General features: G+C 48.2%; 1 protein-coding gene across 1 annotated transcript; it reads right to left on the minus strand.

The window, feature by feature from the left end:
* Nucleotides 1–1264: 1264 nt before the first annotated feature.
* On the minus strand, nt 1265–15139 carry SLC5A11 (solute carrier family 5 member 11). Its single transcript, XM_077829247.1, has 14 exons — nt 15110–15139; nt 14152–14256; nt 13521–13580; nt 12540–12644; nt 10850–10955; nt 9667–9747; nt 8989–9194; nt 7877–8012; nt 7076–7183; nt 6245–6395; nt 5547–5715; nt 4391–4606; nt 3683–3845; nt 1265–2360 (listed from the first exon to the last, which is right to left on the minus strand). Exons 1-14 carry the CDS (start codon nt 15122–15124, stop codon nt 2140–2142), a joined length of 1842 nt encoding a protein of 613 aa, XP_077685373.1. The 5' UTR covers nt 15125–15139; the 3' UTR covers nt 1265–2139.
* Nucleotides 15140–22156: the final 7017 nt, after the last annotated feature.

The following is a 22156-nucleotide window of genomic DNA, read 5'->3' on the forward strand; positions in this document are numbered from 1 at the left end:
GCTGCTGGCTCTGACCAGCCCCCCCCCCCCCCCCGCAAACCCCAACGGCCGCTGCTGGCTCTGACCAGCCCCCCCCCCCCCCGCAAACCCCAACGGCCGCTGCTGGCTCTGACCAGCCCCCCCCCCCCCTCCCCGCAAACCCGAACGGCCGCTGCTGGCTCTGACCAGCCCCCCCTCCCCGCAAACCCCAACGGCCGCTGCTGGCTCTGACCAGCCCCCCCCCGCAAACCCCAACGGCCGCTGCTGGCTCTGATCAGCCCCCCCCCAAACCCCAACGGCCGCTGCTGGCTCTGACAGCCCCCCCCCCACGCAAACCCCAGCAGCCGCTGCTGGCTCTGACCAGCCCCCCCCCCCACGCAAACCCCAGCAGCCGCTGCTGGCTCTGACCAGCTCCCCCCCCACGCAAACCCCAGCAGCCGCTGCTGGCTCTGACCAGCCCCCCCCCACGCAAACCCCAGCAGCCGCTGCTGGCTCTGACCAGCCCCCCCCCCACGCAAACCCCAACGGCCGCTGCTGGCTCTGACCAGCCCCCCCCCACGCAAACCCCAGCAGCCGCTGCTGGCTCTGACCAGCCCCCCCCCACGCAAACCCCAGCAGCCGCTGCTGGCTCTGACCAGCACCCCCCCCCCCACGCAAACCCCAGCAGCCGCTGCTGGCTCTGACCAGCACCCCCACTCTCCCCGCAAACCGCAGCCGGCGCGGGCTCCCGGGCGCCTAAGACACGGGGAATGGCCGGGCCTTTGGACTCCGGCAGTTTGCGAGGCTGAAGTTATTCTTTACTGCGCCTGTGAGCCCCTCGCTGAGGTTTTATCCCGTTGCCTCCCCAGGGCACAGGAGCAAACGAACCCGCCCTTCGCTCCGACTCGCTGCGGGGCGGCCGAGGAAACAGCCAGCGGGAAACTAGGTTGGAATTCCGCAATCCATGGATGCAGTTTCCCACTGGCCGACTTACTCCATGCAGAGTAATAAATAAACATGTTTTTATTAACATGGGCAAGGGATTTTTAAAAGGACAATACATTAAGTTGCTCATGAAATACTCTGGTTGTAATAATACCTAAATTTATTTTAAAAAAAATTAAAGGGACACTGTCAAAATCTCTTATACACATATGATCATCTCTCTCTCTCTCTGTCTGATGAAGTGAGCTGTAGCTCACAAAAGCTTATGCTCAAATAAATTTGTTAGTCTCTAAAGTGCCACAAGTCCTCCTTTTTACCAACACCTGACACTATTGTCTGAAAGGATTTAAGAAGCCCACTATATTGTTCAACACTGATGCTGTTTTACTTTTTGAGCCATACACTCACACTTGACAGTGAAATTATGCTGTCTTGTATTTTTTTAGTCAGTGTCATTTTCTAGTCCACATAGGCTACCTCAGCATTGTGTTTGGATTTACAGCCCTGCAGAAGATTTAACTTCCCACACTAAGAAACTCACTGACTTTTTAAAAATGTATGCAAAGAATTACAAAAAAAAAATCTATATTAATTTTAGTGCCAACTGTATTACAGAAATGCCAACGGAACCTAATGAGCTGTACAACATAGGCACGCACGCATTTATCCACCTTACATGTACATACATTTTGGTGTAATGTTTTGTTTTCCTTAATCTCTATATGCCAATACTGTCCCCATCACTACAGTATCTAAGTATCTTGCAAACATAAATATTGATCCTCACGACACTGCTTGGAGGTGGGGAAGGATTATTATCACCCATTCTTACAGATGGGGGAGTTAAGGCACAGAGAAATTAAGTGCTTTACACAGGTCAGGCAGATCTCCTGAGTCCCTCGTGCTTTAAGTGCAAAACTATCAAGATGTGAAACATAACCAAACAAATCCCTTCTGCCTTCCAAACCTCCCCCAACCCCTTACACACATATAGCCGCCTATCACTGTCTGGGGCCTGATATCATTGGTGCTGAGGCAGCAGATAAGGAACCTCAGCAACTCTCAGGAGCGAGCCCTTCATTAAGTGTAACTAAAATAGTCTTTTTCCTATGAAATGTAAGAATGGATTACAAATCACACTGAACCATCATTAATTATATTATTATTATTTATACCAATCTTAATTCGGGGGCCTAAAATTAGTTGACGGTGTCCCTTGAATCGTCTGGCAAGCTGCTATGCAAAGTAGCCCCAGAGAAAGATGCCGGCACATATGCATAGTATCAAGTTGATGTTCAGAATGTGTTTCACCAAAGGCTGCTCATCCAGTGAAGCCAAAGCGCAATCAGGGCTGGTAGACACTGTGTTCTCAGGAGGATGTTCTTGTTTGCTCTCCATCCCACAGAGCCACAAGAAGACTCTCATCAGTTTAGACCCTTTTTGAGTACCAGTCACACCTACAATGACAGTAATTAGTGAGGTAAAAACTCTGTCCATGGAACAAACTCTAGTAACACACTAGTGTTACAATATTGTACAAATCATTTTGACATTACTACACAGAAAACATATCAGAACTCTTCAAAGTGACACATTCGTTCCACCAAGCTCTAGGTAGCCATTACAGTAATTTCTATTTGTCACTTCAGTGTCATTCTTCTCTAAAGATCTGAATTCAAACCCTGCCATTCACAACAGTTTAAGGAAAGGTCTCAGTTAGCCAAGTCTAAAAACATGGCTGTGCTCATCATCTTCCATTTGTTTCTGTATGCTTGAACCCACTTTGGGCCAGGGCTAGTGAATGCAAGTTCCCCAAACTTAGGGTGACCAGACGTCCCGATAAAATTGGGACTGTCCCGATTTTTAGTTCTTTGTCCCGCGTCCCGACCGATGCGCGGTCAGGACACCATTTGTCCCGATATTGCGGCTTTGGCCACTCTGGACGCTTTTTCTTTTTTTGTTTTGTTTTTTTTGCTTCCCCCATGTGTCCCAATATTTTGTCTGTTTCATCTGGTCACCCTATCCAAACTCTACTGAAGATTACGGCGTGCATAACCCAACAACAAGCAGGTAACAGTGGTGCAGGGAGGGAGGGAGAATGCCAGTCACAAAAGGCAAAAGTCCCAGCAGCTGGGAATCAGCACTCTAGTGCATTAACTCATTTCACCACTTCATACTAATTTCATTGCATATAAAGGAATACGCATCGGCCAAGGCTGCAAAGCCACCTAAGTGATCGTGCAAGTTTTACAAAAACCTGACAATCATCTCTGGGTGTATGAGAAGTGCAGGATCAGGATCTATACAAGTATGTATCTAACACTGGTACATCAATCTGCTTAAAAAAAAATGTTTGCAAACTCTCCTTTGCAACCTGCTAAGAGCTCAGCTCAGGGTTCTGTGTTTTCCCTGCCATTAGAGCTGGTCAGAAAATACCAGTGAAAACAGAAATGGAATTTTGTGAAAACTTCAGCAATTTTTTTCCATTTTCCATCCAACTCTCTTTGCAGCAGATACTAACAGTATTATTCCCTAGTGCAGAAATAATGGGTTCCTTGCTCCATTGCAAGGATATGTGATACCATTAAAAGATATAGAAGAAGAAACATATCCCTGATCTTTAGTCTGTAGATAAAAAGTCTTTCAGCACCTTGAAGATACAGAAATCTGAAAGCAGCAGGAAGATTCATTTAACATTTCCTACCTCTATAACCTTTACAAAATGCATAGGACTGATTTTAATTGAAACACATGCTGTATATAGTAACAGGGCACTTACTTGTATGGTCATTGGAAATATTTTCAGGAACAATGCTAATATCAAGCTGGGCAGGTGGACCCTCAGATTTACATATGCCACTTCCAGAATCAGGAGAAGTACTGACTGCTGGGTGTTTCCTGGCTGGTCGATCCCAGCGTGTGAACCAGGTGAGATGACTGATCTGGCAGCATGAAGAGCATTGTTAAAGAGAACTGCTCCTATGTTTGTTTAAAGGGAACACCTCAGCCATAAGACAGCTTTGAGGGGTTCTTACATTTTCTAAGCACTTGGGGCCAAATTCTGGTCCCCTGCCTGGGCAGCCCTACTGGAGCTGGGGAACATCCAGCGCTGATTAGGTACTATGGAAATAGATACGAGGAGGCCAAATGAAGCAAGAAACAGCTGTTTGGCGACGGCAAGCGCTGGGAGGTAGGCGGAGGAGCGGGGACGCGGCACGCTCAGAGGAGGAGGTGAGGTGGGGCAGGGGGGTGGGGAGGGGAGGGGAGCTTGGCTGCCAGTGGGTACAGAGCACCCACTAATTTTTCCCAGCCCCGGAGCACCCATGGAGTCAGCGCCTATGAGACAGACCCATGATCTGATACAGTATTACAAGTGTTTCCATGTGTACAGGAGGAATGAGAACGTCCATCCCCATGGGTGCATAATGGGGGCCTTATTGTATGTCCATTAAAAAACAGTGAAAGAAACTTGTTGGGGAAGACTCACCATCTCTTCCGAGGGAGGTTCTGTGCACAGGCTCACGACCACCACAGTGACAGTCGTGATGACACTGAGGATCATTGAGAAGTACAGGAAGTGCACATATCTCACCACGGCTGGCCGGTGGTCTGGCTCCCCGCACTGGGGCTGCGGGTAGATAAAGTCCAGCACCAACCGGATGAAGCCCAGCAGCATGCCAGTCAGCAGGCCCCAGAACGCACCCTAGGAAATGAAGATCATTCCTTGATGGAACAGGAAACATACGTCTACGTCATATCTGGCAACGAAGCCCATGCTGGCTCCCGGGCTGAGTGCTGGCAGGAGTGAGATATGCTACAGTCACAACTGTGACATTCTGATCAGCACATTCTGTGGGAGGAGGGGACGTTTACTAGGCCATTGGGAGGGTTTCTGAGATCCCCTCCATTTTCTCCTCCTTTGCTGTTCTCCCTTATACACACAGCCCCCCACGTTCTATTGCCCTGCTCTTCCAGTGGAGGAGAGCCGCTCTCTAGCCTGCTGGTGCTGTTCAATAGCCACCAGCTCCCACCTTTACAGCACTACCCACCCCAACGGTGGCCCTAGTCATGGGCTGCTTTAACTGTGGCTGTTGCTTCACAGAAGTCCTACCAGCAAAGGCTGCCCTGAGGAAGCTCTAGAGCCTGCATACAACCCTTTCCCAGCCAGCGCTGCCCTCTTTTGGGGTTGGACTGGCCAGCTCCAGTTTCCCCAGAGGAGTAGAGGTTGTGGGCATCTTGTGTCATTGCAATCCTTCCCTTCCCCTCCCCCACCACCCCGACTTACTTTCCATCCCCATGGACTACAAGTCCTGGGTTACAGCAGTGCAAGGCCACGACTTACAAATCTCTGCTCCTAGGTTTGTGAAAGGCACCTGGCAACCTTTGCCTTCTCTGCTAGAGCAGCTGAGGGAGCTGCCTGAGAGCAGTGGGGAAGTGCTCCCTGCTGCCCGGGCTGCATGGCCTCAACAGGATGCTCCAAGCGTGAGTGCAGTCACTCCACCGAGCGCCCACAAGGGAGAGGCAGAGCAGCGACACAGTGCAGCTGTTCTAGCTGCCTGGCTATTTGTTTGTGTAGACAGCGGAAGGACAGGCTCACACCCGGCACACAGAGCACGGTGTGTCAGACCCTGCCCAAGTGTTACCTTTTCATTTGTTCTCTTCCAGAAACAGCCCAGGATGAAAACCATGGCCACCGGGGGCTGTAGGTAGGAGCTGATTGTCTGGATGTAAATGAATAGCTGCCCCCCTTGGCTGGCCTGCACCAGTGGGATCCACAGAATGGACACCACCACGAGCAGAAGCACAAACACCCTGCTCAAGAAAAAGACAGTGTTATTGCTGGTCTTTGCCCCTTCCTCTGCATGAGGGTCTCCCCTGAGAGCTCCCCTCTCAGGAGGGCCTTCCTCTTCTCTCTCAAATCTGCCCAACGGTGCTCCATCTGGACTTTGTTCATCTGTATTGTGTCCCCTTGCCCGTCTTCCATCAGAGTCCAGCCTTACACAAACACCCAAATCTAGATGCTGTTGCCCTCATGTGCCTTTCTGCCACCTCAGCCTCCTAAATCCTGGTTCTGCTGCTATAACTTACATCCCTTCACTGGGCCAGATTCATTCTCACGAGCAACCAGGAAAAGAAAATATAACATTGGCAACAGAACAAAAAAAATACTATGGACTGGAAGGGCCAAATTCTGCTCTCAGTTATTGCAGAGTAGGTCTGGAGCAATGGGCTCTGACGATGAAGGAGTTGCTCTCATTTTGCACCAGAGAGCAGAGAGTGGTGTGAAACATCTCCAGGACAGGCTCTGTGATTTAACACGCCATGCCCTAGAGTTCCATACCTGCCAACAAGCATAAGTTCCCACTCAGAAGAACGGGGCCGGAAGTGCCGCCAGAGATCCATGGTAAATATGGTGCTGGAGCTGTTAAAGATGGAAGTCAGGGAGGACATAAGTGCTGAAATCATCACCGACATCATGAGGCCCCTGAGCCCTGAAAACAAAGGGAGAGGCATGTTCACTCTAGTAACAAGGTACAGACCTTGTGCGGAAAGCGCTAAGGGTCCAACTTCACCCCCCATCAGCCAAACCTCTCAGACTAACGGCTGCATCTCCCTTCTGAACTCACCCCTTCCTCTGTGCTGAGGGACTGCCGCCTACACTGCCCTCCCAAGAGTCTGGACAGCAGGTGACCTCACAGGCCATATGAACTTGTCAGTCTTTCCTTTTGGACCACTATAGCTCTGTCTGCATGGGCAGAGTCTTTACTCTCCTCTGATAGCCAGCTGGCTGAGAGAGGCTGCTGAGATGCAAGGAGGAGACCTCATCTATCTGCTTACTCCTGTGTTATAGTGATTGTGCTCCCCTTAGGGTTACATGTAACTCAGTACACTTGGACACTACAATGTCCTCATCCTTTAGGGAACTAGTTGTGCCCAGGTGATAGAAGTAGACCTCCTGAATGCTGGATGCCTTGTTCCCCAGCAGAGGCCTCTCACAGCAGCTGTGCACCCTGTTGCATGTTATTCCTTTTTCGTCACTATACCATCAGGCCCAATATCAACCCCAATATCATGACTGTGGTGTATTCTCCTCCCCAGACATTTCCTACAGCCTGGGTTTTGGCTGGTGTAGGCCCTGTCCCGGTTAGTTAATTGCTGTGAAGTTCCTCACCTAGGGGCAGCAGTTCTATGACCAGTTTGGGGTAAGCAATATCGGAACAGCCAGATGGGTTGCCACAGATTTTCTGACAGATTTCTGGGTCTGCACAGGCCACCAGATCTACAATAAACATGGGGGGAAAGTAATCCAATAGTTACAAGAAACAAATACGCCCAGACGGTAACCACGGAGTGAAACCCATCCAGCAGATAATGAAGCATATACACACATTCATGAGGGTAGCTCTCAGCTTTCCCCTTTCTTATCTTTATTTTCTGTGTAAAAGATCCCACCAACTGAAACAGGTTTAATCAAAAGATTTGCCTTAACAGCTCATTTGTCTTGTGTGCCTGACTCTCTTCTCTGAACGTTGTCCTTTTTTAAAACTAATGCTGTTCATCACGAGAAAACAGCGACTCCCTCCAGACATGTGCTAGACATGCATGCTCGCTCTCTCACTCTCTCTCTCTCTCAGAACATTCAGGGAGCAGACTCTAGGATTTTTTGTTTTCTGAGTGCCACAAACATGGGGTCCAGAAGGAACATCATTGGGGCAGCTCTTAAAGCTGGGTTGCTACCAGAAGCACCTGGGACTTGTGTTCAGCATGAAGGAGTGTGGTCCCTAGGGAGCAAGGTAGATTAATAGAGTGTTATCTGAAAAAAAATCTATTATGAACTGCAAGTTCATGCTCCTGGCAATTGAGCTGCTACAACCTTTTAGCTTATTCTGGTGGGTCTGTCACTTATGCACTATATAGAAATCACAATCTGTAGTGACAGACACCAGGAATATTTATCTCCTTCAACTCTTACCTGGGAAGAGAACCCGGCTGATCATGCCTGGCATCACCATCATAAAGAGAGGCAAAATTTTCAGATAGGAGGCCAACAGCGAACCTCCTTTGGCATGACAAAGGTTTTTAGCTGCAAGGGACCTTTGAACAATGACCTGTAAATGAGGAAGACAGTTTGATCCAGTGCTTTGCAGAGAGAGTAAAGAGATGCAAGATGATGTGATGTACGTTTCTATTTATAATTGGACGTGCTGGTTCCGAAAGCACCATACTGGATCTCTAGGGCCAGACTCTGTTCTGGATTGCATTGATTTAACTGAGAGGGAACTCAGACCATTATCATGATGAAGGATCTGATCCTGCAAAGTGCTGAGTGTTCTTAACTCCCAGTGGCCGCTCCAAACCTTGTAGGATCATGCCGTGAATTACCTAACTCACCTGTAGTGCTTTAACTAGCGCGTCTTGCCTTCATGCAAGGGAAATCTCACTGTGTTCACTTCCAAGCTACAGAAATCACTGTCATTATTTTTCTCCATAGTTTGTTCTTTTTTGGACCCTGTGTATCTTATACGCCTTGACATGGCTTGTCAGGTCAACAGGACTACTGACTCACAAACCAGGGCACAGGGGTAAACTTCCTGACATCCCCTAAATTGACCCTCACTCCGTAAAAAGAGTTTGATAAACAAATACCCCAGAAATATCTGATACGAATTTTGTTACGATTCTGCTCTTCTTGGCACTGCTGTTTACAATTGGAGAGACAGCAACTGGAGCCCTGCAGAGCCTGAAGGGGGTGGGTTCACACAGAATTCAGACATGCCCACTTTATAGTTGGGGGTTTACATGCGCCTCATGTTGCATATCTGAGTTCAAATGAGTTCCAAAACTCGAATTTAACTTAGCTATCGGTGTCAAGTTTTGTCTAGTTTGAGGTTGAAATCATCAGATTTCACACGGTTTCCACAGAAACAGTAAACCAGCCCAGGATCTGGCCTGAGTCTGGGTTTTGTAATGAAACTTGGCCTTAGTTGCTTGCAATGAAAGTTCTGCATAGTTCTACAGCCAGCCAGGTGGCATGTCTCAAAACCGAACCTGAGGGTTAATCTTGTGAAGGAAACATTGGTCTACCTGATCTGTACACCAGTACCACAGAGATGGGATGGTCATTCCAATCAGAACTCCTGGCCAGGGAAGGTCAGAGGTGACAGGGTCTCGGAAAATGTGGAAGGCATCTTCTCTTGGTAAGCCACAGCTACTGTTTCCTTTGTGGCTACTAGCAATGGCTTTAAAGTATTTGGCCTGCAAACTTCCAAGCCCACCAATTTTAACAAAGCCTAAAATGGGAATAGGAAGCAGTTACCACATTGATCAGGTTCATGCTATTATTTTCACTCTTGGCAGTTTGCTCTGTATGATCCCAGTTCAGTGTCCACTTAAGTCAATGGAAAGACTCTGATAGACTTCACTGGGAGTTGGATCAGAACCTACAATGACAAACCCTGGTTTAATACCATACATTATTTGGCTACAGGAGGTAGTTGTTTGCTTTGATATGAATCTCAGACCACAGGGTGTTTTCTGTTTATTTTGGGTGGTTTAATATCTTTCATGGAACACCTCTACACTTTTCACCCTATAAAGAACTATCACAAGATTATTTGTATAGAAAATATTCTAACATGACTGTCTATTTCACAAGATGCACTGAATAAATGTTAAATGGCTTGTTCCAGTGATGCATATTTGCAGTGATTTGGTATAGGAACAAATGTATTTTTAACAGTAAAATCCTGGAGAAGTACTCACTGAACCCCATGAGAATTAATCCCCCAGACAGCATGATGACAGTCTGCAGAGTGTCTGTGTAAATCACAGCTGCCAGGCCACCTAAAGAAAAAAAAAATCAGAAGGACAAATTGTCGGGAACTGGGTTTGTTTTGTGTAATAACATCTCCTGCTTTGCAAAAGTCTGTTGGCCAGTAGCATAGCCAGAATGCTTTGCCTGACACAATGGGATGTTTTGTGGGTTGTTTTGACTACTTTGTGGGATGGTTTGGCCAACTCCCATTGCTGATACTTTGGCTGAAATGTTGCATGTTTTGAACCACAGTGAGTCAGTGTTTTGTCACTAGAATCCCAAACTCCATAGCAGAAATCTCTACAGGAGATGCATTGAAAACCACAAGAAGGAAGGACCAGATTGAAACAGAAGCTGCTTCAAAAAGACAACATAACAACAACCAAAAGGAAGTAGGTGTATGGCCCACATTGCTGGGGGTGAGTGCTGCAAGAAGAGAAACTTCCATTCGTTTTGGACACACATTACACTCCCTTTATGGCACCATTTCCATCCAAGTTGTGAAGATATTTCTCACATCACCCTGTGTAGTGCTGTGTGTGGCTCTCACTTACACACTCATAAAGCCAAAAGGAAGAAAAGTCCTGAGCAAAAACCTTCAGTGTGGCTCCACTTTGAGCCAGAGAGTGCTGTGCACAGATCTGGGCTGACTTTAAGCAGGCAGTTTACACTAGCCTTGTAAAATTACACTCACCCGCTCTCACCTGGAGAGTAATATTTTTGACAAGTGCGTTACTGTAATTAGTAAAAAGAAAAGGAGTACTTGTGGCACCTTAGAGACTAACCAATTTATTTGAGCATGAGCTTTCGTGAGCTACAGTGAGCTGTAGCTCACGAAAGCTCATGCTCAAATAAATTGGTTAGTCTCTAAGGTGCCACAAGTACTCCTTTTCTTTTTGCGAATACAGACTAACACGGCTGTTACTCTGAAACCTGTCATTATAAACAGTCATCTTGGTAAAGGGCAGACAGACAGATTTAGTGCCTCGGGCTAATAAGGAGGAAGTACTTTATAGAACGGTACCTTGTGGAAACTGCTGAATACTTATTACACGGGAAGATGGCTGTTCTCAGCCCAATAGCGAAGATGTATGACATTGCATTCCTATGACCTGGAACACAGAAACGCACCTGCAACAGTGTAAACAGCAGTGATTGCCAGAAGACCAATGACAGCAACATAGAGGTCCCAGCGTAAGGCTTGCTGAATGAACAGGGCCCCAGCATACATATCAACCTAATGGAAAAAGATATTTAGAAGGGTTATAATGGTGACAGCTCAGTGTGTAATGCAGACAGCTGAGTGGATGCACAGTGTATGCTAAGCCAACCAAACCTTGTGCTTCTCAAGGACCAACCTGTTTGTTAACTTTTCATGGCTCCCTGTTTTCTATCAGTCTTAGGGACAGCTGCTCCAACTGGCACATAAACCCTAACCTAGCCTCACCTCCTTCTCCACACTCCTCATTAACAGCCAAGCTCAATTTAGTTTTGAGATACAGTTTAATGAGGAAAATGCTCGTTTTGCGCGGGGGGGGGGTGGGGGAGGGAGGAGCAGGGAGTTTTCCACTGAGAGAGAGCTGAGTTCAAAGAAGAAATTACTTTTAGTGGAGCGGGGGTTGCTTCTCCACTCCTCAGGAGTAGTGGGCACAGGGTGAGCACCAAGGAGTGAGGGGACAATGAGGGTCAGAAACTGGAGCTGCCATATGTGCTGGAGCTCTGTGCATGGGGAGTTCTGAGGGCAGTAGCCAGCCAGAGCTCCAGGGGTTGGCATAATGCAAATTCCTTTTCTCTGACTGGCATAGGATGAACCTCAGCAGGGATTTCCACTATGTGCTGTTATAGAGTTGTGGGTTAGGGACTGTGCAGCCTCCTTGTGTCCCGGTGGCCTGAGGTGATTGCTCTGCAGAAGAGTTAGGTATAAATGCAACCTGAAGACCATGAAAGCATGTATATGTGCAAAGCTCTGATGACTTTGGCCAGCTGTAAATAAATGGGCCTGTCCCATTATCCAGCAACTGGGGATTGGAATGATCCAATTTCTCTCTCAGAAAACTTGTCATCAGAGATTTGAAAAAAATAGTTGATTGTTTCCATAAAAAAAAACCCTACTAAGGACCAGCCACCTGGCCCCAATCTGACACCACAGGCATCTTCAGTTTCAAGGAAGAGGGAGAGGGGCAAGAGGCCAGTCTACCCTTCCCACTGCTGCCTGTAAAAGGAATAACACCCAGCTAGGAGTTTTTCTTCTTATTTTGTCAATTCAAGCACTATATGGTGGTTAATTAACAGCTGGCAAGGCCCTGCACAAAGGGTGACTACATCACTCATTTAAAGCATTAGAGCAAACAGGAGAAATAAATGCTAAACTAGGCAGCCAGCAAGCTCGCGGGAGGGTGCATCCCACTCCCATATGCCCCTATATCCTGCGGCTGTCAGAAGAAATGTACAGAGAGGACAACCCAAATTAACTGAGCAGATGCCGAAAATCTAACAGCAGACAAGACTTCAATGAAAACGACTCCTTCCCCTTGACTGGACTGGTGTGCTTTGATACATTACCAAGCTCTCCCTCCGACAGCAGCAAACATTCAAACCATTCATGGCAAAGCTTATGGATCCTGGGGTTTGGCACCTAATGTCTTGAAAGAATTGAAATCCATCCCTTTTCTCCACTCTTCCAAGACATTTTCATAATATCACTATCACTAGAGCAGCAAGGGGACCAGGACTCACTTGCACTTATGAATCCCATAAATTAATACAGACATACTCTTTCAAACTGAATTCTAGTCAGTCCTCTTTCCTTCTTCTTACTTACTGATATTTTGGTGAATATATAGATAAACAAATAGAGAATTGCCAGGAATATCTGTATTCTTTTGCCACCAAAGCGTTTCTGTAAGTACTCAGGCATGGTTGTAACCTGCAGGGAAGGAGATTGTATCAGAGGAGGTAGAATACAATAACTTCCTCTAAGTAACATATAGAGACATTGGTACAGACCTGGTGTGGTTGGCAAACCCTGGCCAGTTGCTGTGTCTTGGCATATCTGCTGGGAAATGTCTGTCCCTCTCACACTCTTACACAATGAATGGTCACCAATATTTTGCCTCTAGGGTCTGGCACATGGTCCAGTGAGGCTACTTGATAAAGGAGCCTTCACACCCTTTAGAGACTGCAAAAACAGCCTCCGCTTTGTTCCCTACTTTATCTGGGAATTATGCGCCCCATGTGGTTCCCCTGGCCTAACCCTACCTAGCAGTTCTCAAGGCATCACCTGTCCCCCTGACTTGGTAAAGCCAGATTTGCCCACAGTCGCTTGGCAGTGTCTCTGGACTGTCAGGTGTCATATCACCGCAACCTCTCTCCTCATCTTTGTGTCAGTGAAGCACCATTTCCACCTAAACTCCAGCCTCTGTCCCTGAAGTCTCATTTCCGAGGAGGCGGCAGCTTTGGAACTAACGTTTGCTCTTGGCAGTGGGACATGACATTGCTCCCTTGGGCTCAACATGAGTGGGTCCTCCTGTCCCCTCTTTGATCCACTTTCTAAACTATGTTTTTTAAACCATGATATCTCCTGATTTCCTTTCCAAGGTAAATCTTTTGTGGGCTCTTCTCCTCTCAGTTAGTATACCAAGAGAAGAACACTCCTGCGTTTGAGTCCTGGAACGCTGCTGCTTCAGGAACTTTATCCAGAGCCCAGGCCTTTTTAGTAGGTTCAGCATGTAAAAACCCATACATTTAAAAGGATGTTAAAAAAGCAAGTCACTGATACGCATAGTGTGGCCCATTGACTTACCCCAGCTGCTATGTAAATAGGAAGAAATAGCCAGGCCAGCACCAAAACACAAAACATTCCCTAGGGAGGCAAAGGAAACACAGGTCAGAGATACTGATAAATGCTGTCGTCAACTGGCTAATGCCCACGCATGCCTCTGTGTGTGTGTACATACAACTGTCCAGCTGTGACTCAAACGCCCTATATAGCTAACAGCAATTCTCTAGCTCATGTAGTAGGTCACGGGGTTTTGAATCTAAGGGATCTGAATTCTATGCCTGCTCTTCCTGTGAGGTTTCAAGGAGCTGCTGTAGGCAGCATAGTGACAGTCACAAAGACCTACACGGGCACAGGGTTGCTACAAGGATGTTATGTTGCCCAAAATCAGTGCACCTGCAGGAGCTGCAAGGCCAAGCAGAGTGGAGCAGATTGCAGGCCCTGACTCTGATACGTTAGATCAACCTGAACAATCCTCGTTCATTATAATAATACATATAAATACAATTAATTAATATAATTAATTAATATGGAAACAGCTTCTGCCTCTTACATAGCTGCCGATGGAGCCATGTGGGTGCAATATGGTAAAAGCTAGAAAGGACCAAGCCAACTTCAATGATATCGAGAGCAGCTCCTGCAGTGCAATACTTACGTTCCACTCATACGCTGTAGCAGCAATTCCTGACGCTGCCCCTGATCCAGCCAGGCCTATGAAATGCCCACTCCCAACGTTACTAGCAAACAGGGACGCACCCACCTGCAGAGATAAAGAGGAAGCTAGTTCTGTGTGTGGCATAAGACTTGGTTCTCAGACCCTGGGAGGAGCTCCTAGTCCAGCGGGGGTGGGCGGGGGGTTCTCAGAAGTGAGCCATATATAAATAAATGGAGTGGCCAGTGTCTCCCACTGCACTTAGCTCTCCATTGGATCCATTCCATGTAGACCTTGCAGAGCCCCAGTTCCCACAAGGCCAGACTGCAGTTTCCTCACAATCCGTGGGAACTGAAATCCCCTCCCTCCTAGCCCCTGCTGCCTTTTCTCTTCACCCCATTCGCTCACTGACACCGGTACTGCTGTCAGACCTCATTCCTTCCCTCCTGCTCTGTCACTCATCTGTGAGGTTGCACGGAAGCAGCCCGCTTCCTAGCCGCAGCGTCATGGTCCCTCCACTGGGGAGCCTCAAAGACAAGCAAAGGGGCATGGGATGAAACAAAGAGAAACGCCAACTGATCAGTTAGCTGGTTATGGCTTTATTTACTTCATTATGATCAGCCCATCCCAAATCAAACCTCTACCCCTCACAGACCAGCTAAATGCCCCTTCCTCCCCATAGACCCAACCACCCATGCTCTGGAAGCCCCAACCCAACGTTTGAGGAAATAAATGAGTCTTGCAAGTCCGCAAACAGTAACTATCTTGGTGCAGGGGGTGGGGCTATGACAGGCATATTATTGGATGGAAAGTGCCCCCTCCCCATAGGCTTTGGAAATGCAGGAAAAGCTGGTCACAGGCTCTCCTGTTCTGACCATAGAGAGACATGCCAGAGGGACAAAAAGCACTGTTCAGTCTCACTGCGACATAGTGGAACAGGCAATTTGATGGAGACACTTACAGGCCACCAAACCATCTTTCCTCCAGCCAGGAAATAGCCCTTCACTGTGCTTCGCTTTGTCTTCCACATGGACTAGGAAAGCAGAAAAACAGGACAAAAGCTTTAGAACACTCCAAGTGCTGCTCAGAATGTTACAGAGCAGAGCAGGTTCCCCAGAGGGACACTCTGTACTGTCATCACCACTGGACGTGGGTGAGTTTGTTATGGCAGAAGAACCCTCAGTTGCTGCAGCTACAGGATCCTGCGTGGCAAAGATCTGAAATGAGGGACACCACCATGAACAATAGTTGTTGAGGGAGGAAGAGAACTGCCACCGTGGACAGGTTTACGTCTGTATCGCATGCAAAGCTTTTCACAATCTCAGCTTCCTGGTTCAGTGTTTTCTGCAATAAACGTCAAGATCACTCCAGAGAAACAAGGAACGCATGCAGATTTGGGTCACTGATTAGGGACATCACTTGTTTCAGATGTACCTGAGAGGGATACTCAGGGTTAGACTTAGAACTCTGGACTCTCCCTTTTCATAGTCTTCACACGACACTATAGTATATCACCCTACATGAGTTATGCCCCGGTATCTGGAGAGAACAGCAATTCCTGTCCAATCTCATGGCAGCTGGGTTGGCCTTTTCCTGTGATAGAAGCCATGCCAGAAAGTTGATTTATGGCCTAGCCACAGTTTAAGAGTACTTGTAGTTTGCAGGATCTGCGATCAGAATCTTATTGTCAAGCCGATATGGATAGCTCTGTGGCAGCCTAACATGTGTGTTGGATTCTGTCCAGGCTAGATACCAAACATTAGCAATAATATTAGGTTGTATGTCTACACCTCTTCCATCAAAGGGTCCTCAAGTGTTTAAAAAAGAACAGTAACCCTGAACAGCACCCCTAGGAAGTGGCTGAGATTATAACTCTGGATCTGGGTGAACAGGTGGGAAAAACGCAAAACATTGTGGTCAGTTGATGCCAGTGAAGCTAGGCCTGATGAAAGGCTAAATAAAAAAAAAAAAAAAAAAAGAAGTGCTACGTATGCGACTCTCACCTTTGAATGTGACAGGACACATAAGAAAGGATCTAAGAGCATCTCCTTACCCATAATCCAACAGCCAGGACGAATACAAAGTACAGAACAAGAACAACAATGTCCACAGCCTCCAAGATCTGTTGGGGAAATGTGTTCCAGTTGCGAGTGACGGAGGGCGGAGTGCTACCAGGGGTCTCCATTGCGTCTCATACGGATCCAGTTCCTCTCTTTTTTGATGCATTTATCTATTGAAAAGTGGGATAGAGAGTTATAGGGACCTGTGTTTGTTATGGCAGCGATGGCCGCCCAGTGAGGATCATGCCCCCATCCTGAGTTGGGCCGGCAGGGGATGGTGTCTGAAACTGGTGGTGGGCTTTTCCTCTGGGCAACTCGTGTTACCTTTGTGCAGCAGCTCCTACCCTGTGCTGTGGGGAGCGGAGCAACCACTGCCAGATGAGGTGGGCACTGGTGGTCTGGAGGGGCCCTGTGGCTGCAGGTTTGACAGCACTGTATGCACTGACCTTGGAGAGAAGCCACAGCCACAGAAATGCCTGTGAATAGCCAGAAGAAAGGATGAAATAAACAAGAGCTGAGCAATTTCTTCCATGGAAACCAGGAGAGTGGGGGTGAAGGTGAACGCCCAGCATCCCGACGGTTGGTCGCTCTGTGCTACCATCAAAGGGCCCAACCCAGATTCCAGGGAAGGACAGTGGGAGTCTTTCCGTTGGCCTTTACTTGGAGCTGGCCTTGGGCCCAGGAGTAGAGAATGTCTGAACCACCTCACAAATGAGCCCAAATGGCTGGCGTCCAAGCACTGTCCGTGCCATTCCCTGAGCACCCCGCATGGCAGGAGGGGGAAATGGGAATGCATCAGCAAGCACTGAGACAACGTACCCCAAGCAGGGCTGGGAGGGGCACGGCGGCACCACGCACCTTGCCTGTGTTGCTCTGCTGCTGTGACAGGTTCCAAAGGGAACAGCTGCCAACACCTAACCAGGGGCTTCCACAAACATTCCTCCCTCTGCCGGCACAGACCCACTCCCCAGGGAAGGGGGAGGGAATGATACATTTGTTTGTTTTCCACTTAAACAAAAGCTCTTTCTTGTAAGCCTGGCCCAGGGGGAGGTGGCACCGGAGGGTGAACAAACCACTGAGTGTCCTGGCTGGAGCTGTCTGTGCTGGGATCTGAGCACTCCGCTGAGTGAGCTGAGAGTACCCTGCAATGTCCAGTGTGCGCCATTTGGAGCAAGGGCACAGAGCAAAGACCTTCCAGGAGAGGTGTCCTCCCCCGGGGAACGAGCTGAATAAATCTACCATTCGGTACAATTGTGTCCCCTGCACAGGCAAAACATTTGCTCTGCAGAAGCGCGGGGAAAGTCCTTTCCACGTGGCTGCTTTAGCCATAGCCAAAGAGGGGGCAACAAGAAGCAGGGAAGTTGTCCCAAGCAGCTTCCCTTCAATTTGATGGTGGGGCTTTAACAAGGATTTCCCAGGAGCCCCCATGATCCCCACCAGCATATCCCCCACTGCCCAGCTCCCCAGTGATTTACCTTTCCTTTCCCTGCTGTGCCATGCAGCTGATTCCTTTGAATGGGGACAGAACTTCCCTTCTTCAAGGCTCGCTCTGCCCCCTTCTAATGGGTCAGAAAACTGGACGGCAGGGCAATACTTTCCAGGATGGCCAGATCCAGCATTTGCTGCTCCTCACGCCCTTGTCACAAGTAGGCTGGAGCCTTTGGCCTCTTGTGCCCAAAATGGGACACCTCACGATGCCGCCTAGGTGCGGGGGGAAACCGACACCCCGAGCGGGAGAGGTGGGCTGTCTCACCCAAAAGGCTCCAGCGTGTGTGCTCTGGCCCAGTGCTCAGCTCCTCTGACAAAGAGGCTCTGATTGTCTGGTGCTATGGAAGTGAGGAGCAGACAAATGAGTTCTGCCTCAGAAAGCCCTGCGGAGGTGAGAGCCAAAAGAGCTCCTTGTCTGTGGGTGTCAATTTCACCACGGCCACTGGCCTCGCCCACTTACGGTACAAGGAAACAAAGCAGCCTCTCCAAGGGAGCAGTCAGCAACTACCAGTCCCAAGCATTACCTTCTCCCTAAAGAATGGCTTGGACTGTCCCCAGCCATGCCTGTCTCTGGCATGGCTAGTTTCTCATGCCTGGATGAGTGAAAGAACCCAGAGAGAGTGTGGATTCTCAGCAGCTTGTCCATCATCACACACTGAGGCAATGTTGTAGCAGCACCGCAATACAGTGTCACACGATGGCACAATGGAGCGATTTCATCCCACTAGCCAAATATTCAGAAGTACCAGCTCTAGCCAGTGCCCCTTGTTGGGCTCAGTCCTCCAGCATATCCTGCTTCAGGAGCAGCAGCATTTGGTTCATGCAGCTGGAGGACGGTTGAACAGTGAGCACCACTCCCAGGGGAGTGATGATCAATTACCTGCTATCAATCACCAGCATTTTAATGCATCCTACTTCCTGCTCCTTCTGTCTGACATGCCTATAGCCCCTTTCGAGTAAAGCATTTACCATAGCATGGCCAAAATCCCAAGTGATGCCCAGGACCCACAGCTGAAACTGAAATCAGCATGCACGGCACATGCTCTGCAGGATTTTGGCTTTCTGTACAGGAGTTGCTTCACCCCCAAATGCAGTGTTTGTAGCACACAGCCAACACGGCAGTGGTACTTTGCAGCAGTAAAGGAAGGAAGTGAAGATATATGCACTCCAAGTGGAATGCCAAGGGGAATTTAGGTATTTGCTTACTGGTCTTTCCATAAGATCCCCTTGTAGGACAGCCTGCCTGGGGGCAGGGAGAAGTTTAGTAAACTCTGATGCATCTGATTTCAAATTCTATGTGCGCCTTGAGCCAGTGGAAAGTTTGACTGTTTTGCTAATTCAGGTCACAACCGAGTCTCCCGTAGTTCCCTTGGCATGAGCTGCAGTGATTCGCTAGTCAGGGATTCTGAGCAAAGAACATCTGTGGCATTGAAATGAATCTGTTGAAGCCAGACCTTTATCGATGGCCTGGGAGAGAGGGCAGCCCATATGGGTCTCTTGTAATCCACCGGGTTTGTATCACTTCTGTTGCTTCTCAAATAGGATTTTTAAACATTCCTAATTCCTTTCACCTGCTAAAAACATCACAGACGTGGAAAGGATAAAACTGAGTCCACAACCAGAACAAAACCCACCTACTAACTGAGACCATCCCAGACAGAAGCAAGAAGCTGAAAAGAACTTACCATGTTCAGCTGGGTCCCATTCTGTTCACTTGCACTGGGCACCAGCGATCAACCGTCTGCCAGCCCACAGGGCAGCTTAAATATTGCCAAGGAACCAGGAATTGCCAGTGAAACTGTTAACAGTTTCACAAGGAATGAGAAGAAAAATGTGTAGGGGGATAGTTAAACTAATTCGCCCTAGTTACTGTTTCAGTCCCTCTCTCCTTTGGTGTGAAGTCTGTGCTATTCTCACTATCAGGGCTTGTGGGGTCAAACTCCAAAGTGTGCGATTCTCTTAAGCAATCATTCCAGCTAAAAGAAAGATGAGTTACACTGAGGAATGGGCTCATCCAACCCGCCAAGATGAACTCCCCAAGCCCTAAGGGGAGCTGAAATCCAGCTGTGTATCTAAAGTCACAGCTAAGCCCTAGATCTGTATAAAGCAGGGGGGAAAATCCATCTCCCCCTCACTCCACAATCTTGGGACAGGGTGAGTGCTCAGAACACAAATCCAAAATCTGGATATTAACTTCTCATCTGGATCCCAATCCGAATCTAGATTTGGCTTCTGGCTTAGGCATCATCTCTGACAGAAATATATTAGAATAAATAAAGCGCTACTGTCAAATAATACATGGATTAAAAACGTTAAAGAGGGACCTGAACTCTCCAAAGCACTGAGATGCTGCAGCAGCAGAGGGATACGACCATCTGAAATAGATACCATTGTTGGCCCCAAGCACTGCTGTGTATGCCCTTCTCAGCCAGAAGGTCCCATGGCACTACATGATGTCAGAGAACATGTCTGATTCAGAAATATCCCCCTGCTACCAGTGCTGGCATTAACCCATTCACATACTTAGCCCAGGCAGGATCCACTTCCTGAGGCTGTGGGTTGAAGTCAGGATTTTAAAGTGTTCCATTCTCTTAGGTTATGTTTTACAGGCCTTTTAGCTGCCACGGTCTCTGTTCCACTTTGATGCTGTGGTGACCTCAATCGCCTGGAAGGATGAGAGCTGCTGGGATCCCAGCTGCTTCCCACAGTATGGCCTTGAAGGGTGGGAAAGCACGTTCCCCAGGGACAGATCTGATGAAGCTTCACAGGACTCTAGGGAACCCATCTCATTCGTTTGTTTCACTTGCTCATTGCCTGGCTAATTGAACCAGTGTTGCCAACTCTGGTGATGCCACTGCAAGTCTTGCCATATTGGATCTTTCTCTTAAAGCCCCTCAGCTGGACCCAAGAGACAGCAGGAGAATCTCAGCTTTCATTTTTATGCAAAGGTCAGGCCTCACCCTCCCGGTTGTGAAGGAAGGCTTGGAAATGTGACTAGGGTGAATCCCAAAGGCTCAGAAACCGGAAGACAAAGAAAAAGAACCCCACATTTTTCATGTAAGCTTATGATTTCCTCACCCCCGCCACAGGATTTTGAGGGGCCTGACTCATAGTTAGCAATATTTTAATTGGATTTCCTGGGATCCAGTATCTGTGAGTTGATAGAATTGCATCTGTAACCAGTGATAGGCTGACCCTCAAAAAGTTCAGATGTCAGCAGCCAGATCCTTCTGCCAGCTTCCAGACCCTTGCACCTACACAGCTGAACCGAGTCCGATTTTCAGCCCTTCCGGGTTGAAGCTGGGCCAGAAAATGCTTTGAGAACAGTCATGTCCTAGGGGATTTCTCTTCAATTTCCTTCACAGCACCCACCGTCATGGTATCTGAGCCCCTGTCTCAGTGCATGGGACCCCAGGAAGTGCAGGGACTCTGAATCCCTGTAAAAGGTAGCTAGAGGGAAGGTTCCGGTTTGATCCAGTTTGGAGCCCAGATGCTGGTCAGGTGTCATTTTATCCCAGCTGCTCTGTCCACTGGGTCTCGAGGGAATCAGACTTCTCTCTGCTGTGATTCCACTGAGGCTATTCATTTTTTTCCTAGAATTTCCTCTTTTGCTGCAGGAAACAGAGAAAACCTAACACGTGCCAAGGTCTGAAATCGAACCTCAGCTTAGCGGGGGATGATTCTGTTCTTGGTGCAAGAGGGAGACAACATCCTAGAGCTGAGCCAGGCAGGGGTGGAGCCAGGCCCACAACAAGGTGTGTGACACTGATCAGGAGACTGGCTGCTTTGTGCCTCAGCCACGTCGTCCTATTTCGGTTGCAAAGCAGTCCAGGCACAAACTGTTAATGATTAACAGCACAGGGCTGCAGGGGCAGCTCTCAACTCATACTTCTTTTTCTAGAGTGTTCGAGGTCACCGCCAAAGAATCAACTGATCTCAAGAGCGCATGACTTAAGTTATGCTGAGGTATAAGAACGAATTTCAGCCTGTGTCAGATAATAGCTGCAGTGGTGGCTTTAGGTCAGCATAGTCAATGCCACTCAGTAGCTCATCTCAGCTGCACGTGTTCTCATTAATTAAGGGCATGTTTGAAAGTGCTCCTCAGTATTTAACTGTGGTGGGTGGGCTCTTCCAGAAAGGACCGCTGCCTGGCAATCGCCTGCTGGAATGCCTGAGGTGTGCGTGAGGCAGGCTGAGACACCTGCCCAGCTGGCCGACCCGGGTTCTGGAGAAGCCAGTCTGTTCAGTTAACAGCTGTGAAGGGCTCAGAGAGATAGGAAGGAGGTACATTTATTTGCCATGTAAGTGGCACTGAGGGCTTGCCCTGTGAATGGATTTTATCTGTGGCATTTTGTAAAACTCTTTCAAACTCAGTCTACACTTTAGGCCTATGCTGAGGCCTCATTGTCAGATTAAAACATTGCACATATGCAAAGAGCAAGAAGCCACAGCGCCTACCA

This window comes from Eretmochelys imbricata, chromosome 10, assembly GCF_965152235.1.
Source record: "Eretmochelys imbricata isolate rEreImb1 chromosome 10, rEreImb1.hap1, whole genome shotgun sequence".
Classification (NCBI taxonomy): domain Eukaryota; kingdom Metazoa; phylum Chordata; order Testudines; family Cheloniidae; genus Eretmochelys; species Eretmochelys imbricata.